This window comes from Poromitra crassiceps (assembly GCF_964638095.1).
Source record: "Poromitra crassiceps genome assembly, chromosome: 22".
Classification (NCBI taxonomy): Eukaryota; Metazoa; Chordata; class Actinopteri; order Beryciformes; family Melamphaidae; genus Poromitra; species Poromitra crassiceps.
The window spans coordinates 14,976,740-14,998,581 of record NC_139647.1 but is presented as its reverse complement, the minus strand read 5'-3'; the positions used below and the strand labels follow the sequence as shown (position 1 = coordinate 14,998,581).

Here is a 21,842-nt window from a genome sequence, read left to right as displayed (position 1 = left end):
GTTGTGCAGCAGGCTGTATGGATATATATGTTAGGTTAGGTTAGGTTGTGCAGCAGGCTGTATGGAGATATATGTTAGGTTAGGTTAGGTTGTGCAGCAGGCTGTATGGAGATATATGTTAGGTTAGGTTAGGTTGTGCAGCAGGCTGTATGGAGATATATGTTAGGTTAGGTTGTGCAGCAGGCTGTATGGAGATATATGTTAGGTTAGGTTGTGCAGCAGGCTGTATGGAGATAAATGTTAGGTTAGGTTAGGTTGTGCAGCAGGCTGTATGGAGATAAATGTTAGGTTAGGTTAGGTTGTGCAGCAGGCTGTATGGAGATCTAGGTTAGGTTAGGTTAGGTTGTGCAGCAGGCTGTATGGAGATATGTTAGGTTAGGTTGTGCAGCAGGCTGTATGGAGAGATATGTTAGGTTAGGTTAGGTTGTGCAGCAGGCTGTATGGAGAGATATGTTAGGTTAGGTTAGGTTGTGCAGCAGGCTGTATGGAGAGATATGTTAGGTTAGGTTAGGTTGTGCAGCAGGCTGTATGGAGAGATATGTTAGGTTAGGTTAGGTTGTGCAGCAGGCTGTATGGAGAGATATGTTAGGTTAGGTTAGGTTGTGCAGCAGGCTGTATGGAGATAAATGTTAGGTTAGGTTAGGTTGTGCAGCAGGCTGTATGGAGATAAATGTTAGGTTAGGTTGTGCAGCAGGCTGTATGGAGATAAAGGTTAGGTTAGGTTAGGTTGTGCAGCAGGCTGTATGGAGATATGTTAGGTTAGGTTGTGCAGCAGGCTGTATGGAGAGATATGTTAGGTTAGGTTAGGTTGTGCAGCAGGCTGTATGGAGAGATATGTTAGGTTAGGTTGTGCAACAGGCTGTATGGAGAGATATGTTAGGTTAGGTTAGGTTGTGCAGCAGGCTGTATGGAGAGATATGTTAGGTTAGGTTAGGTTGTGCAGCAGGCTGTATGGAGAGATATGTTAGGTTAGGTTAGGTTGTGCAGCAGGCTGTATGGAGATATATGTTGGGTTAGGTTGTGCAGCAGGCTGTATGGAATGGAGATATATGTTAGGTTAGGTTAGGTTGTGCAGCAGGCTGTATGGAGATATATGTTAGGTTATAATTAGGTTGTGCAGCAGGCTGTATGGAGATATATGTTAGGTTAGGTCAGGTTGTGCAGCAGGCTGTATGGAGATATATGTTAGGTTAGGTTAGGTTGTGCAGCAGGCTGTATGGAGATATAGGTTAGGTTGTGCAGCAGGCTGTATGGAGATATATGTTGGGTTAGGTTGTGCAGCAGGCTGTATGGAGAGATATGTTAGGTTAGGTTAGGTTGTAGGTTGGTTTGCAGACAAAATGTACAGCCATTACACACAGTGAATGGCAGGGGGCTGGATAGTTCCAAGGTAGGAATCAAACAATCAACCCCCACATTTCATGGGCTGACTTGTGCGTGGGTGCAAGAGGTGGCCTCCAAACCCCTCCCATTCCTACTTGTCTCTTTCTGAATCGATGGTACACAGTGGAACGTGATGGGAGGGAGCGGCGACGGAAAGACTTACCGGAGTTGTGAGTCAGTTTCAAACCTGCAGGTAGATGATGTGTGTCCCTGAATATCTGCTGTGTGCAAAACAACTCAGCACAAAGTCTCAGCTACTTTTTCAAAGACTGTGAGTCCTTGGTGTTTGTTTGTTTGGTAACAGAATGCCAGAGCAGGTGGATCGTTCCCTTAATCCAAACGGCAGCCATTGTCATTTAAAAAGAGCAGACATATGTTGGATGGCGGAACGTGGACCGTTTCAAAGGCACGATGAAACGATGAAAGGCCAGCGTTGGATTGTTCAGAAAGAGACGCCCCCGTGAGCGCATGAGGACGTGTAGCCAGGGTGAGAGAGAGGAGAGAGGAGAGAGGGAGGCGCTTTCAAACGACAACTCCTCTGTCTCTCTCTCTCTCTTTTTACCCTTCTCTCGCTTCATATTTGTGCTCTCTTTTCCTCTGTACTTCTCTGACTCTCGTCGTTTGAACGGTTTTGATTGTATGGTGACTGACTGCCTACAAAGACATTTTTGGGAATACTTTCAAAGAGGCCATCGATTTATTCTCAATTTCGGTCCATATGTAGATGTGGTCTCATATTGTGTGGTTTCTTTGGCACGCACTTCTCTAAATACAGTTACTGTGAATGTTAACAATAGAGGCAGACATAATGAAGTAGCATGATGTGAAAGTTTTATTTATTTATTATCGTTAACTAAACAGGTTAAGAATTTAATTGAGAGATATTCATCAACAGTCTGCACACCTAATACATCCATTTTAAATCATGTATTTGCCTTAAATACAGGCATGATCTGAACTGAAAACCCAAACCTAAATCATGGTTGAAAGAAATTACTCATAATTTAGGAAAACTTAATAAAAATGTAGAAAGCATTTTCTCCCCCAAATATGACAACACATACAGATCAGAAAGGATAACTCAAATACTTCAATTTGAATCCACAGTAACACCAGATGAATTATGAATTAGCAACTTTACTTTATCGGTCCTATAATGAGACCGATAAAGAATGAGATAGATGATAGTGTATATATATATATATATATATATATATATATATATAGTATAGTGTATATATATATATATATATATAGTATAGTGTATATATATATATATATATATATATATATATATATACATACACTATACTATATATATACACTATACTATATATATATATATATATATATATATATACACACTATACTATATATTATAGCATCATCGATCTCATTCTCAAAGCTTTATTTCGCTGTGATGTGATTTCTGTTTTTTGTGTTTCCCGGTGTGGGCTTGTGAACGGTCAGACATCAATATTTTTCTCTCCAAGTACTTGAAATGATTTGATTGATTTTCTTTTCTTGTGCTTGTGTTAGTCTATGATTCTACAATGTTCCTCCCCCCCATCCCACACACACACACACACACGCACGCACGCGCACGCACACACACACACACGCACGCACGCACACACACACACACACACACACACACACACACACACACACACACACAGTCAGACAATATAGTCTTCAAGTGGGGGACAGATTAGTGCACATACTGTACTGTATGATTTCATGATGATCAACCACTAAAACTGGCCACACTGAGGACCCATAGTCACCACCATTCACTTATGTCTATTTTGAAAATGTAGTCTAAAAATTGCACATTTAAACTGTTTATATATATTTTTTAGTTTGTGCTAAATTTTCTACCATTCATTTTCGCACAGTATGAAAAACATCTTCCTCACACTTCCTCAATTCCATTATATGAAGCCTCAATTTGCTTTTGTCAGAGTTTTTGTCGTTGTTGTTATTTCATGTGCCAGAGTGTTTTCATATCGGTGTGCACAATAAGTGACCTTCTGTTTGCTGTCAATCACCTGTCAGACACCCACAGGGAGAAACTAACAAGCACGTGTCAAATTGTTTCATTGCATACAGAATGCATTGCAAAATCATTGGGGATAATGTGAACTAGATTAGTAAGCATAGTAGTAAATGGGCTATAACTCCAAATGATATCAGCATTCTGCTTTACCACATCTATGAACAAGGACAATTCAATTCAGCGATTGTTTGCCTCTTTGCAATTACTGATGTTAAGATGACGTTGCTCTGAATTCGCGTTGACCGTTACACAAAATCTGATGTACAATACTTTGTGCTATTGACTGGTGCGCTCTGATACTTTGTGCTATTGACTGATGCGCTCTGATACTTTGTGCTATTGACTGGTGCGCTCTGAGCTCCAGGATCTACAAACCTGGCTTGGTTATTAGAGGGAAGGGCAGGTGAATGATGCTGGTGCCCAGTGACAGTAGATCCTCAGGGCAGCTGATATACTGGAGATTGACAAGCTGACAAGGAAAATGTAAAGTGAAATATTACTTTAACTCATATTATTATCTGGGCAGCCATGCAGGATTTTTGACAGCCACTGAAAAGTGCACGAGAGCACCCACAGTGGTTAACCTCCCGATAACCTCTGGACTTCCCATGATCCCTTGCAGTCGGAGAGCTGGATGGTCTGCTGAGTTCCCAGAATTCCCTGATCAGGAAGCTGAAGGAAGAGTGTTGCATGCTGGTAGCCAAGCTGGAAGAGCTGACGGGAAACAGCAGGTCAGCAGCACGCGCTCACTCACTCTTTTGTTCAACCATTTCTCACTCCTCATTCGCTCAAAAAGTCACTTCTCATTCGCTCTTTTCTTCACTCGTTCACTCTCACCCTTATTTTCCTACTCATTCACTCACTCACTCACTCACTCACTCACTCACTCACTCATTCACTCACTCTTATTTTCCTACTCATTCACTCACTCACCCTTATTTTCCTACTTATTCACTCACTCACTCATTCACATGCTCATGGACATTGTGTGTTCGCTCACTCACTCACTCATTGAGTTCAGACTAGAGCAATCGGCAACAGTTTTTTGGAGCTCGGTGACGGTTGTGTAGAGTGACCCATGATGTCTTTAGAAATAAAGCCATGAGCAGACCGGTGTGAGACCTGTGTGAGACTGAAGCCATGAGCAGACCTGTGTGAGACTGAAGCCATGAGCAGACCTGTGTGAGACTGAAGTCGTGAGCAGACCTGTGTGAGACTGAAGCCATGAGCAGACCTGTGTGAGACTGAAGTCGTGAGCAGACCTGTGTGAGACCTGTGTGAGACTGAAGCCATGAGCAGACCTGTGTGAGACTGAAGTCGTGAGCAGACCTGTGTGAGACCTGTGTGAGACTGAAGCCATGAGCAGACCTGTGTGAGACTGAAGCCATGAGCAGACCTGTGTGAGACTGAAGCCATGAGCAGACCTGTGTGAGACTGAAGCCATGAGCAGACCTGTGTGAGACTGAAGCCATGAGCAGACCTGTGTGAGACTGAAGCCATGAGCAGACCTGTGTGAGACTGAAGCCATGAGCAGACCTGTGTGAGACTGAAGCCATGAGCAGACCTGTGTGAGACTGAACTCGTGAGCAGACCTGTGTGAGACTGAACTCGTGAGCAGACCTGTGTGAGACTGAACTCGTGAGCAGGCCTGTGTGAGACTGCGTCTGTGGACTCGTCAGGGATTCTCCTACACCAGGGGTGTCCAAATTCTTTCCCATGAAGGGCCAAAACTCAATCTGGGTGGAGGGCCGAGGGCCAAAAATAAACGTTGTGGAATTACATTAAAATGTATTGTGTTTTATAGAAAATTAACATTCTGAATCTAAAATAACATTTCAATATAATAATTTACTTTTTATCTGTTTGGTAATTGTAATAATTTGCAATTGGTTATATATATAAAAAAAAACATCTGCATTTGTGGGGAACTTAAATCACTTAATCAGTAAACACCCCGTTAAAAACAGTTGTATTTTCCACCTTTGTAATCAAGAGAGAAATTTGACTTAATTCACAACTTGAAAAATCCTCAAGGTACTTTGAAAATCAGCTTTATTGTCCATCTTTTGTAAACAATTTGCCATGACAATTTGACAAAAACATGCAATATCCTGGTTGCTAATGTGGTTCCTCCTCTGGTCGTTAAGGGGGCCTGTTCAGAGGGAGGGGAACTGGTTGGAATAGCGTGAACCTCCCACGTGCTATGTCCTACCGGTGAAGCTTCCTCTGTCAGGTGAAAAGAAGCGGCTGGCTAACTGCCCATGTCTCGGAGGAAGCATGGAGCCAGTTTCGGCTCTCCCCAGATTGGCAGAGGGTGGAATAGCAACCAGGATAAATAAATTAAGTTAGCACTAATGGAGGATAAAAAAATCAGGGGGGGGGGTATATATATATATATATATATATATATTTTTTTTTTCCCCCCTCCCAAATCTGTGGCGGGCCAAAACAAACAGAGCGCGGCCAAACTTGGCCCATGGGCCCCAAATTGGTCAGCACTGTCCTACATGGTGAAATCTCTTGTAATGTGTGATCCTCTGTCAGCGCTCAGTCACATAGTGTGAAAACTACAACGACACAAAACAAAGACTCCAGATCACACAGCAAGTGGCTTCTTTGTTTCTTCTTTTTCTCCTCTTTGTCAATACACTTAGCCGTTTGCTCGTTAACTTCAGTTTGCTCGTTAACTTCAGTTGAGTTAGTTCAAATCACGCCGACTATTTATCTGATGGAGACTGATGTCATCGTTTCACCGTGGAACATGGCTGTTTGGAGAGAGTGTGTGTGTGTGTGTGTGTGTGTGTGTGTGTGTGTGTGTGTGTGTGTGTGTGTGTGTGTTAGTGTGTGCAGCTCTCCAGTCTGACCTGTTTTCTTGTTAACCTGATGCTACAGTAGTCACAGCAGGCCTGCCCAGCTCTCCATCTGGGCTGCCTATGTGTGTGTGCGTGCGTGCGTGTGTGTGTGTGTGTGTGTGTGTGTGTGTGTGTGTGTGTGACCCTGGGCCCAGTGTCCTGTCAGCTGTTGGAGCTGTGCTGCACATTAGTCACATGACAGCCCCCAATCTGGCCCTGCCAGACCGCCCCAGCCTCACCAGCCACAGGACACATACACACAATACACACACGCGCACAGTGCACACACACACACACACACACACACACACACACACACACACACACACACACACACACACACACACACCTTTGTACAGCTATCGTAGTGAGGACATTCATTGACATAATGCATTACAAGTACAGTAAATAGATAAAAAAAAAGAAAAAAGAAAAGAAAAAGAGAACATCACTGGTTCACACTAGGGGTGGGCGATATGGCAAAAATATCATATCACGATTTTTTTCAGGCAGGATCACGATCCACGATCTTATCACGATTCTTTTTCATATTGGTTTTTAAGACTATTTTGCAAGTTACTGAACAGTACAAACAAGTACAAACTAATTTCAGGGTTCGTATGGTCATGAGAAACCTGGAAATTTAGGGTGTATTCACACCTATCTCGTTTGGAGCAGTTGTTCCGAAACAGAGAGCATTTTCCCCCTTGGTGCGGTTCGTTTGGGGGAGTGTGAACACAGCAATCGCACTCGGATGCGGGACAAAACAAGCGGACCGAGATCGCCAAGAAAGGGTGGTCTCGGTCCGCTTCCAAACGAACTCTGGTGCGGTTCGTTTGTGGTGAGAACGTGAGCCGACCTCGATCCGCCACAACAGCAGTAAACGGTGCGCATTTTGGGATAAACCAGCTGCCGTAGTCAGCTGCGCTGTGCGTAATGGCCTGAAGAACGAACATTTTTATCATTTAAAAACAACATCTTTCAGATCCTGTTTTGGCGACTTGTGACTTGCATCGATAAACTTTGGGGGATTTTTGGATCATCAAATCAGCAGTTTGAACTCAATCAACTTACCTCGGACCATGGGAAGCAACGTTAATGTGTTGAATCTCTACGGATTTTGCCTGTAAATTGTGGTGCGCGCCCTCTCTCTCCCTCTCTCTCGCTCTCTCTGGTCTCCATTCAATAAATGAAAACAAATCGTGGTAATCAGAGCCAGCCTTCTTTGTGATAAGATTGTCTGGTTCAATCAGACAATCAGACTGATTGCATGTCTTCCTCGAAATGTCCGTTATTATTAAATTATTTATTAATATTTTATTCCTGACAGGACAGGTGTTCATATAGCCTATGTCTCGGCTAATCCTCATCTCCGTGATAGCCTAATAGCAGAATTTGCGAGGGTCTTTGATCTTCTATCTCCAAATTCCCAATAGCCTAAATAGGCTAAATAAATACATAGGCTTACATAGCCTAGTAGCATACATTAATAAATAAATAAAGAACTTTCTCCCTCTCTCTCTCTCCCGATCCCTCCCTCTTTCTTTCTTTCTTTCTCTCTCTCTCTCTCTCTCTCTCTCTCTCTCTCTCTCTCTCCTCGCACGGCGGACGCCCGACATAGCCTAAAATGTAGGTCTAACAAAACGCATTTTTATAATCATATAGGAAAATCTCTGGGAATTATTTTGTCCATCCCGAGAGGCTATTAGCCTATCAGAGTCTCTGCTGGCCAATCCAGGAAGTTTGACAATACAATTTGGACCGTTTTATTTGTGGCTGTGTGAACACAAACGAACCAAGGCACAAATGCAACAATTGTATCAATTAAGTACCTGAATCGGAACAAAGCAAACGACCTACAGGTGTGAATACACCCTAAAAATACAATTTGTTTCATAAATATTTTCACGTTGTTCAGTTACCCTGAGTTTACAATAATTCATATGCTAAGAAATAATGTTCACAAGCATGCACATGCTCTATCTATCTATCTATCTATCTATCTAGCATGGACGGCACGGTGGCTCAGTGGTTAACACTGTTGCCTCACAGCAAGAAGGTCCCAGGTTCGAACCCTGGTCCGTCCCAGGTCCTTTCTGTGTGGAGTTTGCATGTTCTCCCCGTGTCCGTGTGGGTTTCCTCCCACCACCTAAAGACATGTATGTTAGGGTTAATACTCCTGTCAGTGCCCCTGACCAAGGTACTGGCAAAAGAACTGGAGTTGGTCCCCGGGCGCTGCACTGTGGCTGCCCACTGCTCCTAGTTCTAGGAAGGTTCCTAGTAGAGGATGGGTCAAATGCAGAGGATGAATTTCCCCAAGGGGATAAATAAAGGATAACTTAACTTAACTTAACTTAACTTAGCATTATCTATCTCTCTATCTACTATCTCTATATGTATTGGTTCACGATTATTTCGGCTACAGTAGGGTTGGTCGATGGAACGAATATATACATGTATGGGCTATCTGCGATTTGAGTCCACCTTCGGTTGCTTTTGTTGGGTGATCTTTCACGTGATTGTTATCATTTTAATTAGCTAGTGAGAGAAAGAGACCGACAGATGGAGAGAGAGAGCTCTCAGCTCTGTCTGTCTGACACGCAGCTCCCATACACACACACACACACACACACACACACACACACCGCAGCATTGAGTGAGAGAGGGAGAAACGGAGCTCACCTGCGAATACGAGGCAGGATGACAGCAGATTAAGAGCAATGCCTCCTCGCATTTAAAATAACTTTGCGCCATGAGTCTATCTGCCTGTCTCTCTCTACCCGCATGTTTGTTTAGTGTGAGTGTGTGTTGTAAAGAGGTTGCATTTGCGTTCGGGTCATTTTCATCGCCGTTCATTTTAACGAGCAGAGCGTGTGTTTAGGCTATTTTTATTTTTTCAACTATCGTCCCGGCTCCGTCCCCAAATTAATTTCCATCGTCCCTGATGCTATTTTTAACGTCCCCGGGATGACGGGAGGTCCTGTCGAGCCCTGGTTAAGTGTGTATGTGTGTATGTGTGTGTCAAACTAATCCCCCCTCAGTGTTGTCGTCCTCCGCAGCAGCACTTTGTGAAGTGAAAAGGGGGAGGGGAGGACAACTTTGGAAGCGTCTTTCAGACATAGAAATGCAACTGATTAGAATGTGCACTGCATGTAGCGCGATTCTAACGATCTGTCTGGAAAGGCAGATCGTGGACCCATTCTAATCGTTAACGATCTAAGATCGTCATATCGCCCACCCCTAGTTCACACTTTAACTCAAGTCAACTCTCAATAATAACTCAAACTATCTGCAAAACTGTTTACAGTTTTCGGATATGTGTGAGACCCCCCCAAAAAATCAAAATAAATGCAAGTGCAAAATGAATCAGCATTGTTTTTGGGTGAAGTGTCCCTTTAAGTTCTGAAAATAAACACAATATGGTATGCTTTAAAAAAATAAAAAATAAATACAGTACATTACAGTACAGCCTGACTGATGATCCATGTTGGAGGAGAAAAAGGTGTTTCAACAAACGAAGAGAGCAGCAAACCTTGTATCAAAATACTTGTGATGTTAAGATTACATTACATTAATGTTAACATTACAATTTAATTTAATTTATTTATTTTTTAGATTATTTTTGGGGCATTTCTGCCATTTTTGAGATAGGACCGTCGGCAGACAGGGAAGGCGGGAAGAGAGAGAGAGAGGGGATGACACGCCCCAACCCGAACCCGCGTCGGCTGCGCGAAGGACCGAGCCTCCGTCATACGCGTCTCACCAGGACGCACACAACAAGGGTTTTATTTTGAAATCCCTACAGCGGATGACCTACTTACATTCTGGCTGACTTGACACCTGTACAGTATGTACAGTCTATGCGCCTGACGCTTGGGCACGATCTGGTGTGTCCCAGCTGTAAATGGGGAAGATTTTTTTTTTTTCTGTTGCCATATTCCGTCAATGTAAAGACATTTTAAAGTAATTAACTGTAAAGAAAGTCGAATTTCAGCCTGTGGGAATCACTGAATCACTGAATCACGCCGGAAAAGGGGAGGCAAATAAAAAGATATACACGGAAAATAATGCGTTGGACCACCGCCAACATTTATATAGCCCTTGAGAGCGAGCTGTTACAGCAAAACATATATAACAAATTACAAAATGACAGACAGACAAGATAAAGAAGACAAATAATAATAATAAAAACACATCAAGTAAAACACGAGCACTCCCCGTGCAAGGTGCAAGGTGGCCTCTAGGAGCACTCTAGAGACCAATCGCTCTAATTTCATAACCGGCCTCACTTTGGCTCGACAGCTTTTCGACCGAAGAAAAAGGCAGTCGTTTATGGATATTAGTGGCATTTTTGGGCAAATCTAATGCTTCACACATGCACTGAAGCACATGTAGGCCTACACACATGGTGAACTGCAGACACACATACACACACACAACCCCTACATCTGTTGTATGTGTGTGTCATGTAGTTTAGCGCTGTGGTGTGTGTGTGTGTGGGTGTGGGTGTGGGTGTGGGTGTGTGGATGTGTGTGTGTGTGGGTGGGTGTGCCCAGGGCTGTTTGCGCTCCCGGAGTCCCATGCCCAATGTAGCGGCTAAAGCCCTGCTGGAGCTCCTCAGCGCCCGGCCAGGTCACTCTGACACATCCACCTTCATTGGCAGTTAGTCACTCTAGCTATGAGGCCTACTCTTCCAGCAGTTTTTTTTCCGCTAATTTTTTTCCGCTAATTTTCCGCTAATGTCCCCTAATGCAATATGAATTGCATTAGGGGACATTCAGACCAAAAGCGTTTTTGGAGCTGCCAGCGTCTTTCTGCAATTCATTCTCTATGTAAGGACGCGCTAGACGTGCTCCTCTTTTAATGAACGCACCTGGCGTTTCAGCGCTGGTGGCGTCTGTTGTTTTTGGAGGAGCGCTGTGGGCGTTTTAAAGCTGAAAAAAGTTGAACATTAGAGGAAAAGCGCCCTGCTCGTCTTTTTCACTCTTCCTACCTTTTCTCCCGAGGGATTTTCAACCTCGGCTGCTGCCAGAATTGGCAATAATCTGGCTTTCGTGTTGACAGTGAACAACATCAAACAGACAAAACTAGCTGGCTAGCGTCCGTGTGGTCGTTGTGTTCTGATCTGTACTGCACGCGACTACAGGGGAAAACAAACGGAGCACAAAAAAACGCTCCGTGCGCTGTGTTTTGTGCACAATGGAAGCGCTCTCGACATGATTTTCATAGCGTTCTGACTGAAAAAAAGGCTTTTGGTGTGAATGTCCCCTTACAGCCCAGAGACATGTCTTCTGAAAGAAAAACGTTATGCACCAATACTGTACATGATTGTGTAGGAGTGAGCTGGAGCAGCTGTCCCTGGAGAAGTACCACCTGCAGGGGGCAGTGGAGAGTCTGAGAGCTCGCTGTGCTGACATGGAGGAGCAGTGTGTCCAGCACGGCCGCATGCATCAGCGCATGAAGGACAGGTACGCACACACACCTAATACACACATGCACGCGCACACACACACACACAAGTCAAGTCAAGTCAAGTTTATTTGTATAGCACATTTCATACACAGAGGCATATCAAAGTGCTTCACATAAAATGGATGACAGGAAAATAAAAGAATAAAAGAAGAGAATAAAATGGACATTTAAAAGCATCACAACAAAACTTTAAAAAAGAGTATAAAAAGTGCATTAAGCAACAGGCGCAGCAGTTGCAAAAAGAGCTAAAAACTTATAGAGGACTCATTGGGTTTGCATAATAGAATAAATCAATTTATCTATATTGAGTCCCCCGACATCATGACTATAAACATGACTACACAGTACACACACACATAAAACTCAGGTCTGGGTACGATGTCCTCTTTTCCTCTATACTGCAGTTTGGACGCCAAGCATACCCCCGCTTGTACCTAGCGTCATCTGTTGCCCGTCGACAAACAGGCTGTTTTTTTTCTCTAAACCTTGCTTAAAACGAGTACTGCTCTAGTAAGCTCCCCTTACGCGTGCGTCCCTCCTGACGCATCACCTCACCCTCTTGTGAGTATATCCGTAAGCATCCCCCAGACCCGCAGCGCAACACTCAGGTCTGGGTACGGTGTCCTCTTTTCCTCTATACTGCAGTTTGGACGCCAAGCATACCCCCGCTTGTACCTTGCGTCATCTGTTGCCCGTCGACAAACAGGACGTTTTTTTTTCTCTAAACCTTGCTTAAAACGAGTACGGCTCAAGTAAGCTACACACACACACACACACACACACACAGAAAAACACATCAACGCAGGGTAAAAAGTTAACTGATATGTTTGACCTCTTCATTTCTCAACATTTTGGTCCTCGTCAGGGTACATTTTCATGAAATATGAAATGATACATTTGCACATATATACAGTATATATATATGTATATATATACATACATACTGTATATACATATACGGTATATATATGTATATATATGTGTGTGTGTGATGCGGAGGCCTCTTCCCTAAATGCGGAGCCCCAGTCAATGTGTGTCTCTGCAGGGTTCCTGGCACACGGCCGGGCACTGCCAATGTGGGCGAGTGTGTGTGGGTGTTGTTACCCCACTCTGCAGGATCGTGACCCCTGTGCTGCCCCCACCCCTTCCTTACACACACACACACACATACATACACACACACACACACACACGCCGATACATGCGCTCGCTTGGTCGCACAAACCTTCACACAGACGCATGCGCGCACACACACACACACACACACACTCACCCTGTTCGCCCGCTCCATCCCTAACACTACATATTGTCTACCACCCACCGGTGTTAACCTGCCGACAGGGAGACACTGCCAAAAAAACACAGTTTACCGAGTCACAGCTGTCTCCTGGTTTTGTGTGTGTGTGTGTGTGTGTGTGTTTGCAAGAAAGAAAAACAAAGTAAGTTGTGAAGGAGTGTGAAGTCTGAATATTCTGTATGTTTACACACACATGTTATAGTGGTGGACAAAGTACACTCCATTACTTGAGTCAAATTATAGATACTCCTAGTCAAATATTACTCCAATAAAAGTTTAAGTTGCTCAGTCCAAATTTTACTTGAGTTAAAGTACTGGAGTACTTGCTTTTAAAAATACTTAAGCATTCAAAGTACATTTTCCTTTTAATGTCAACGCGTTGACATACTATTGCACATAATGCATGTAATGACTGTGAAACAAGCTACTGAACGCACTGACTGGCTTAGAAACTGTGTCGCTCACTGCCCGCTCTGTAACGTTAGCTTAGCGCTACGTCCAACTTAGGAGCTCCTCACTCCCCCATCTGAGTAGCGCATGTGCGAGGTACGGCAACGCCACTTGGACAAAGCACAGGCAGAACTGCAGGAGCACAGTTTATGGCCGCATCGCATCGGACCTTCACAAAAATGTAGTGGAGTGAAAAGTCCAATATTTGTCTTTCAAATGTAGTGGAATAAAAGTCATAACTTTCAAAAGAAATAGTTAGGTAAAGTACAGATACTCAAAAAATGTACTTAATGTGATACTTAATGTGATCATCTCACAGATTTTCTTGTAAATAAATGTCTGTTAAGTCACTATCTATCAGATAGTGACTTAACACAATGGTGATTGAGCATTATGGCCAATTAGATGGAAGCCTTTGCATTTTCAGTATTGCAGCATTTATGAACTTGGTGTCTGTGGTGACACAGGGTGGGCGGAGCTAACACAATAGACTCACTCTGTAGGTTACTGTAGGTTCACAGGGTGGGCAGAGCTAACACAATAAGACTCACTCTGTAGGCTACTGTAGGTTCACAGGGTGGGCGGAGCTGACACAATAGACTCACTCATGCTGGGAAGCATAAACTGTTTTTTAATGCATTTTGTTGGTGGTATAAACACAAGACAGCCAAAAATCCAACAATTTCGAAAATCCCATTTCTTGCCACCAGGGGGTGCTGCAGCACCCTCAGCACCCACCTTCCAGCTCCGTTGCAGCCTTCCCCCACTCTGGGAAAAAGCTCCGAGCAGGTAGAAGGGGGCGTGGCCGCGCAGGGGGTGGGGTGGTATGGATTAGGGACCATGGTGAAAGTGCTGCAGCCCAGGCAGCCAGAATTAGAAAAATGATTTCACTATTATTTAAAGACTTAAGACGTTGTTGTGCTTATTTTTTGTCTACTATTGTAAAATAATAGTAGGCCTATTATCATGAAAAAGTATTTGTAAAAAATTTTTTTTTTTTTTTTTTTTTACCCTCTCTGGCGCCCCTAACGGCTCAAGCGCCCTTAGCATTTGCCTAGTTCGCCTAATGGACGGCACGCCACTGTTCACAGGGTGGGCGGAGCTGACACAATAAGACTCACTCTGTAGGTTACTGTAGGTACACAGGGGGGGCGGAGCTAACACAATAAGACTCACTCTGTAGGTTACTGTAGGTTCACAGGGTGGGCGGAGCTAACACAATAAGACTCACTCTGTAGGTTACTGTAGGTTCAACTCTTGTGTCAAGTAGGATAACAAGCTACTTTTTTCTGGTCTCTGCTAGCGTTACGGGTGGTTACTATGGCCGAACAAACGGAGTAATGTCACATAATGCGACACTGTTTGGATCTCACCTGCAATTACCACTCATCGCCATAGGTGTCGCCCAAGTGAACAAAACTGAAACCTTAGAGATGATCACTTTAAGTACAGTACTCAAGTGCATTTACTTAGTTACTGTCCACCCCTGTGTGTGTGTGTGTGTGTGTGTGTGTGTGTGTGTGTGTGTGTGTGTGTGTGTGTGTGTGTGTGTGTGTGTGTGTGTGTGTGTGTGTGTGTGTGTGTGTGAGAGTGTGTGTGTGTGTGTGTGTGTGTGTGTGTCATGGTTGCTATGGCATGTTCTCAGGAGGTTTAGCAGAGCAGGGATCCGGCTGCCAAAAGCTGATTGGCTGGGAAGTTGGCATCTAACTTCTCTCCTCTCCCAGCTGAAGCACCATAATCACTCTTGGCATTTATTGGGTTTGATTTTGTGCCTTGACACTTATTTTGGTTGAAGAATCCTCCAGAGATGGAAAACTCTCTCTTGAGTTGAGTCCTGCACGTGGGCGCTTAGCTCTTTACCAGTGACTGTCGAGCCACTTGACAACATTTTTCTACTTGATATTTTGAGGTAATTCTTTGGGAAGAAAGTGTGTATTTTGGGGGGAGGCGTGTCTGGATTTGTGTTGAGCAGGATGTTGTGTGTTTTAGGGCTTATGTGCATTGTTTTGAGGTGTTGTGTTGCGGGGAGGAGGGGCAGGAGAACAGAAAGGCGGGAGAGATGGAGAGGTGGAGGAGGGGCAGGAGAACAGAAAGGAGGGAGAGATGGAGAGGTGGAGGAGGGGCAGGAGAACGGAGAGGTGGAGAGGTGGAGGAGGGGCAGGAGAACAGAAAGGAGGGAGAGATGGAGAGGTGGAGGAGGGGCAGGAGAACAGAAAGGAGGGAGAGATGGAGAGGTGGAGGAGGGGCAGGAGAACAGAAAGGAGGGAGAGATGGAGAGGTGGAGGAGGGGCAGGAGAACAGAAAGGAGGGAGAGGTGGAGGAGGGGCAGGAGAACAGAAAGGAGGGAGAGATGGAGAGGTGGAGGAGGGGCAGGAGAACAGAAAGGAGGGAGAGGTGGAGAGGTGGAGGAGGGGCAGGAGAACAGAAAGGAGGGAGAGGTGGAGAGGTGGAGGAGGGGCAGGAAAACAGAAAGGAGGGAGAGGTGGAGGAGGGGCAGGAGAACAGAAAGGAGGGAGAGATGGAGAGGTGGAGAGGTGGAGGAGAACAGAAAGGAGGGAGAGGTGGAGGAGGGGCAGGAGAACAGAAAGGAGGGAGAGGTGGAGAGGTGGAGGAGAACAGAAAGGAGGGAGAGGTGGAGAGGTGGAGGAGGGGCAGGAGAACAGAAAGGAGGGAGAGGTGGAGAGGTGGAGGAGGGGCAGGAGAACAGAAAGGAGGGAGAGGTGGAGAGGTGGAGGAGGGGCAGGAGAACAGAAAGGAGGGAGAGATGGAGAGGTGGAGGAGGGGCAGGAGAACAGAAAGGAGGGAGAGATGGAGGAGAGGCAGGAGAACAGAAAGGAGGGAGAGATGGAGAGGTGGAGGAGGGGCAGGAGAACAGAAAGGAGGGAGAGATGGAGAGGTGGAGGAGGGCAGGAGAACAGAAAGGAGGGAGAGGTGGAGGAGGGGCAGGAGAACAGAAAAGAGGGAGAGATGGAGAGGTGGAGGAGGGGCAGGAGAACAGAAAAGAGGGAGAGATGGAGAGGTGGAGGAGGGGCAGTAGAACAAAAAGGAGGGAGAGGTGGAGGAGGGGCAGGAGAACAGAAAGGAGGGAGAGATGGAGAGGTGGAGGAGGGGCAGGAGAACAAAAAGGAGGGAGAGGTGGAGAGGTGGAGGAGGGGCAGGAGAACAAAAAGGAGGGAGAGGTGGAGGAGGGGCAGGAGAACAGAAAAGAGGGAGAGATGGAGAGGTGGAGGAGGGGAAGGAGAACAAAAAGGAGGGAGAGGTGGAGGAGGGGCAGGAGAACAGAAAGGAGGGAGAGGTGGAGGAGGGGCAGGAGAACAAAAAGGAGGGAGAGATGGAGAGGTGGAGGAGGGGCAGGAGAACAAAAAGGAGGGAGAGATGGAGAGGTGGAGGAGGGGCAGGAGAACAGAAAAGAGGGAGAGATGGAGAGGTGGAGGAGGGGAAGGAGAACAAAAAGGAGGGAGAGGTGGAGGAGGGGCAGGAGAACAGAAAGGAGGGAGAGATGGAGAGGTGGAGGAGGGGCAGGAGAACAAAAAGGAGGGAGAGATGGAGAGGTGGAGGAGGGGCAGGAGAACAGAAAGGAGGGAGAGATGGAGGAGGGGCAGGAGAACAGAAAGGAGGGAGAGGTGGAGGAGGGGCAGGAGAACAGAAAGGAGGGAGAGGTGGAGGAGGGGCAGGAGAACAGAAAGGAGGGAGAGGTGGAGGAGGGGCAGGAGAACAGAAAGGAGGGAGAGATGGAGAGGTGGAGGAGGGGCAGGAGAACAGAAAGGAGGGAGAGATGGAGAGGTGGAGGAGGGGCAGGAGAACAGAAAGGAGGGAGAGATGGAGAGGTGGAGGAGGGGCAGGAGAACAGAAAGGAGGGAGAGATGGAGAGGTGGAGGAGGGGCAGGAGAACAGAAAGGAGGGAGAGATGGAGAGGTGGAGGAGGGGCAGGAGAACAGAAAGGAGGGAGAGATGGAGAGGTGGAGGAGGGGCAGGAGAACAGAAAGGAGGGAGAGATGGAGAGGTGGAGGAGGGGCAGGAGAACAGAAAGGAGGGAGAGATGGAGAGGTGGAGGAGGGGCAGGAGAATATAAAGGAGGGAGAGATGGAGAGGTGGAGGAGGGGCAGGAGAACAGAAAGGAGGGAGAGATGGAGAGGTGGAGGAGGGGCAGGAGAACAGAAAGGAGGGAGAGATGGAGAGGTGGAGGAGGGGCAGGAGAACAGAAAGGAGGGAGAGATGGAGAGGTGGAGGAGGGGCAGGAGAACAGAAAGGAGGGAGAGATGGAGAGGTGGAGGAGGGGCAGGAGAACAGAAAGGAGGGAGAGATGGAGAGGTGGAGGAGGGGCAGGAGAACAGAAAGGAGGGAGAGATGGAGAGGTGGACAAGGTAACATGTAAGCACCTCAGTCCCATCATCCACAATGCAGCCGGTACTTGAATTTGATGCTGTGTGTTGCTGTACTTCTCTCCTACAATACAATAGGCCAAATATATCTGCCACATAGTTCTATTATTAGGTTTAACTTTAGAAAATGGTCAAACAAGAGAAGGTCGTCGGTTCGAACCCCGGTCCTTCCCAAGTCCTTTCTGTGTGGAGAATGCCTGTTCTCCCCGTGTTCACGTGGGTTTCCTCCCACCATCAAAGACATGTGTGTTAGGCGTAATGGGCCTGTCAAAACCCACTTGCTACAGAGCAGAACCTGCAGTCCTCCTCGTTATGAGGAAGACTGCCTCGTGTGGTATATGTGTAACTAAAACCATTAAAATTGACAACCGGTCCGCAACTTTTTTCCCCATGTATCTACTTGGCGCAAAAAAGGTTGGGAACCCCTGTGTTACATAACTGGACAGTCATGTAATTCAGGTTACAGCTCAAAAAACACGTTTTGGTATCACTAACCAAATCGATATTGAAATTAATCGAATCGGACTCGAATCGAATCGGGATTAATCGATTTGCAACCTTGTGAATCGGAATCGAATCGATTCTTGAAATCTAAACCAATACACCCAGCTCTACTCGGAGTCCAGACGGATCCAGGAAATGAAACCCAATCTGTGAGTTCATGGATCTGTCTACAGGGAATAAGAAGAGAAGAAGAAGAAGTGTGAATCAGTACTTTCTGAACATTTTAACAAACCGTGATCAAACGAATAACCGTGATCATTTTGGTCACTATAATCATGATATGAAATGTTCATACCCTTTCATCTGTAGTTGATTAGGTTTAACTTTAGAAAATGAAAAAACAACCGAGATCTGTTTATCGGGGCTATGTTGCAGTCAGGTCATGTCTCCCAGTTGTTGATATCAGACTCAAATAATGCTGTACCTATCACAGGCCTGAACTTTGTATGTTTCTGTGTGTGTGTGTGTGTGTGTGTTGGCACTATGTGTGTGTGTGTGTGGGTCTGTGTTTTGCGTGTTGGCACTATGCGTGTGTGTAAACGTGTGTGTGCGTGTGTGTGTGTGTCTGTGTTTTGCGTGTTGGCACTACAGTATGCATGTGTGTAAACGTGTGTGTGTGTGAGCGTTCCAGTCTCTCTACATATGGGATTTGTGCGTATTGCATATCGCATCGCGTATCGCATGTTTTGCGAGGCCTTGGTGGTGTTGGTGGGTCCCCGCTCTGCGCGGGGCGCGCTCTGCGCGGGGCGCGCTCTGCGTGCGTCCCGCCCCGCCGCTCGGGGGTTAAGGTGTACGTGTTAACAAGCTGCTGCACGCGGGCTCCGTCTCCAGCGCCACGCCCCCTCCCCACAGCCCCGCCCCCTCCCCACAGCCTCTCTATCGGCCCGCAATCTGTGCTGCGAAGAGCGCCGACAGCACGCACACACACACACACACACACACACACAACAGCACGCCACACACACACACACACACACACACACACACACACACACACACACACACATGACAGCACGCCACGCAGCAAACATTTGGAAAATCAGCTTGATGTATTTTTACACGGGCGAGCTGATTGCCAAGCTACACAGGGGTTTTAGCACACAATGTTTTGCTGCCTGCTCCAGTTATTTATTTATTTCTCTATTTCTGTGTTGCTGGGGGTTGATTGTGCCTGGAGAGGAGAGGAGAGGAGAGGACGGGAAGGAGGGTGGAGAACGGAGAGATGGAGGAGGAGAGGAGAGAGTTGGCGAAGACGCAGTGCCAGTTATTGAGGAATCTGCTTATAGTGATCAACTGCTTAATATTGATCAAAAAGCTTGGTCCCAACTAGCTCCCCCCTGTCAGGTGAAAAGAAGCGGCTGGCAACTGCGCATGTGTCGGAAGAAGCATGGTGCTAGTCTCGGCTCTCCCCAGATCGGCAGAGGGTGGAGCAGCACCCGGGGCAGCCAATAGGGCAGCATGGGGATAAATTGGCCAAGTATAATTGGGGAGAAAATGTGGAAAAAATCAGGGGGGGGGGAGAAAAAAATAATGATAAAAAAAAGCTTGGTCCCAAATCATTCCTATACACATGCTGTTTAAATAATTTGCTTATAGTGATCAATACTCCGCTTACAGTGATCATTTTGGGCCTTGTCCCACCTGAGAACAATGGAAAACATGTTTAAAACCACAATAATTAAAAAAAAAAAAAACTTACAAACTGCTAAAAATTTGCCAATGAGATAGAACAGCGATATTTGGTGCATGTCTGTCTGTATATGTATATATATGTCTGTATATGAAGAGATCATGTCTATCTGTATACGTATACGTGTATACTTGTATATGTATATATTAGGGATGTCACAATATATCGTACCACAATATATCGCGATATCAAAACATGACAATATGTATCGTTGAGATCAAATCTCATATCGTAAGAAAAAGAAGCTGAACATGGTGGCACTGATCTGCATCTGATTGCATGCTCGCTCTCCTTTTCATTGGTTTGTTTGAACAGACGAGGGACGTTACAGACACGGAGGATGAAAATAGTGAAATTACTCAAATTAGCGTGGAGGATGCCCCTTCGACTTACAAATAAATCGCAAAAAAATAATGTTAAAATATCGTATCGTATCATTATCGTGAACCCAATATCGTGTATCGTATCGTGAACTGAGTGTATCGTGACAGCCCTAGTATATATATGTCTATGTATATATATGTATGTGTATATGTATATATATGTTTATGTATATACAGTATATGTCTGTATATGGAGAGATCATGTCTATCTGTATATGTATATGTATATATATGTATATACAGTATGTATATGTATATATATGTATATATGTATATGTATATATACTGTATGTATATACTGTATACAGTATGTCTGTATATGGAGAGTTCGGGGCGTCTCTGTCTGTCTATGCGAGACCGCTGTTTTTGAAACAGCTGGATGCCATTCAGTAAATAGCGAAGCTGTCCATTTCATCAGTTTATATGTTCTGTATTCATGTCATAAATATCAACGTTTTCAACTAGATGGCAATCTGCATGAGAAATAAAGGAAGAAAATAAATCGTTATAATGATCATCCACTTATAGTGATCAATTTGACCCGTCCCAAGGTGATGGTCACTATAAGAGCAGTGCACTGTACTGTCACTGACGCGCTGCAACGTGACGTGTTGAGCTGCAGTGTAGTCAGGTGACAACATGACAGCTTTGGCTCATTCAATCAAACACTAAAGCTTAATTTATACTTATTATAAAGTGACGCTCAGCACATGGTCGCAGACGAAAAATAAAGTGTCGCTCATGGTGTTGCATTTATACTTCAGAGGACGTTCGCCTCGGTTCAACGGTCACGTGACACTCGAACACTATAAGCAGCTGCAGACAGCCAAGAGAAGAGAGGGAACGAAATGCACAGTGAAACCACTGCGGAGGCAAGATGTAACGTACTTGGCTGCAGCCGCATATAAACAGCATACAACCACACAACTCACCTCCTCTCTCTCTCTGGGAAATTGGTCACGATGTTCTTTGTGATTTTCACGAAGTCATACATCAAGGACAGGCTGATAAAAATAGCGGGGACACGTTCATTCATTTCAATCGAGCGAAAACTAGCGGGTGGACCCCAACCAAAACAAGGAAGTGAAGCGCGTGCCGTCTATATACAGTAGCCAATCAGACTTGCGCGATACTATGACGTAGTCAGCGACACTAGACATTTCACCAGGTAGCAGACACTGCTCGCCGACACTTGAAAGTGTCGACTCAAGTCCTCATTTCTGTCGGCGACCATTTCAAAAGTGTCGGCAGACGAAGCATAAATTGGGCTTAACTGGGAATAGAATCAAAGTTGTAATTTGGTTTGCAGTCATCATTTCAATGGAGCTTTTCTTTGACTCTTGAGGCCATCTAAAGCCTTTCTTAAAGCG

At 45.4% G+C, this 21,842-nt stretch overlaps 1 protein-coding gene across 1 annotated transcript in view; it reads left to right on the top strand.

The window, feature by feature from the left end:
- The window catches only part of sdccag8 (SHH signaling and ciliogenesis regulator sdccag8), a 75,179-nt gene that overhangs the window by 37,331 nt on the left and 16,006 nt on the right, over window positions 1-21,842 (top strand). Inside the window, exons 15-16 of the mRNA XM_083658445.1 lie at window positions 4,065-4,173; window positions 11,631-11,762. Coding sequence (XP_083514571.1) covers window positions 4,065-4,173; window positions 11,631-11,762 — 241 coding nt within the window. The remainder of the gene's footprint in view (window positions 1-4,064; window positions 4,174-11,630; window positions 11,763-21,842) is intronic.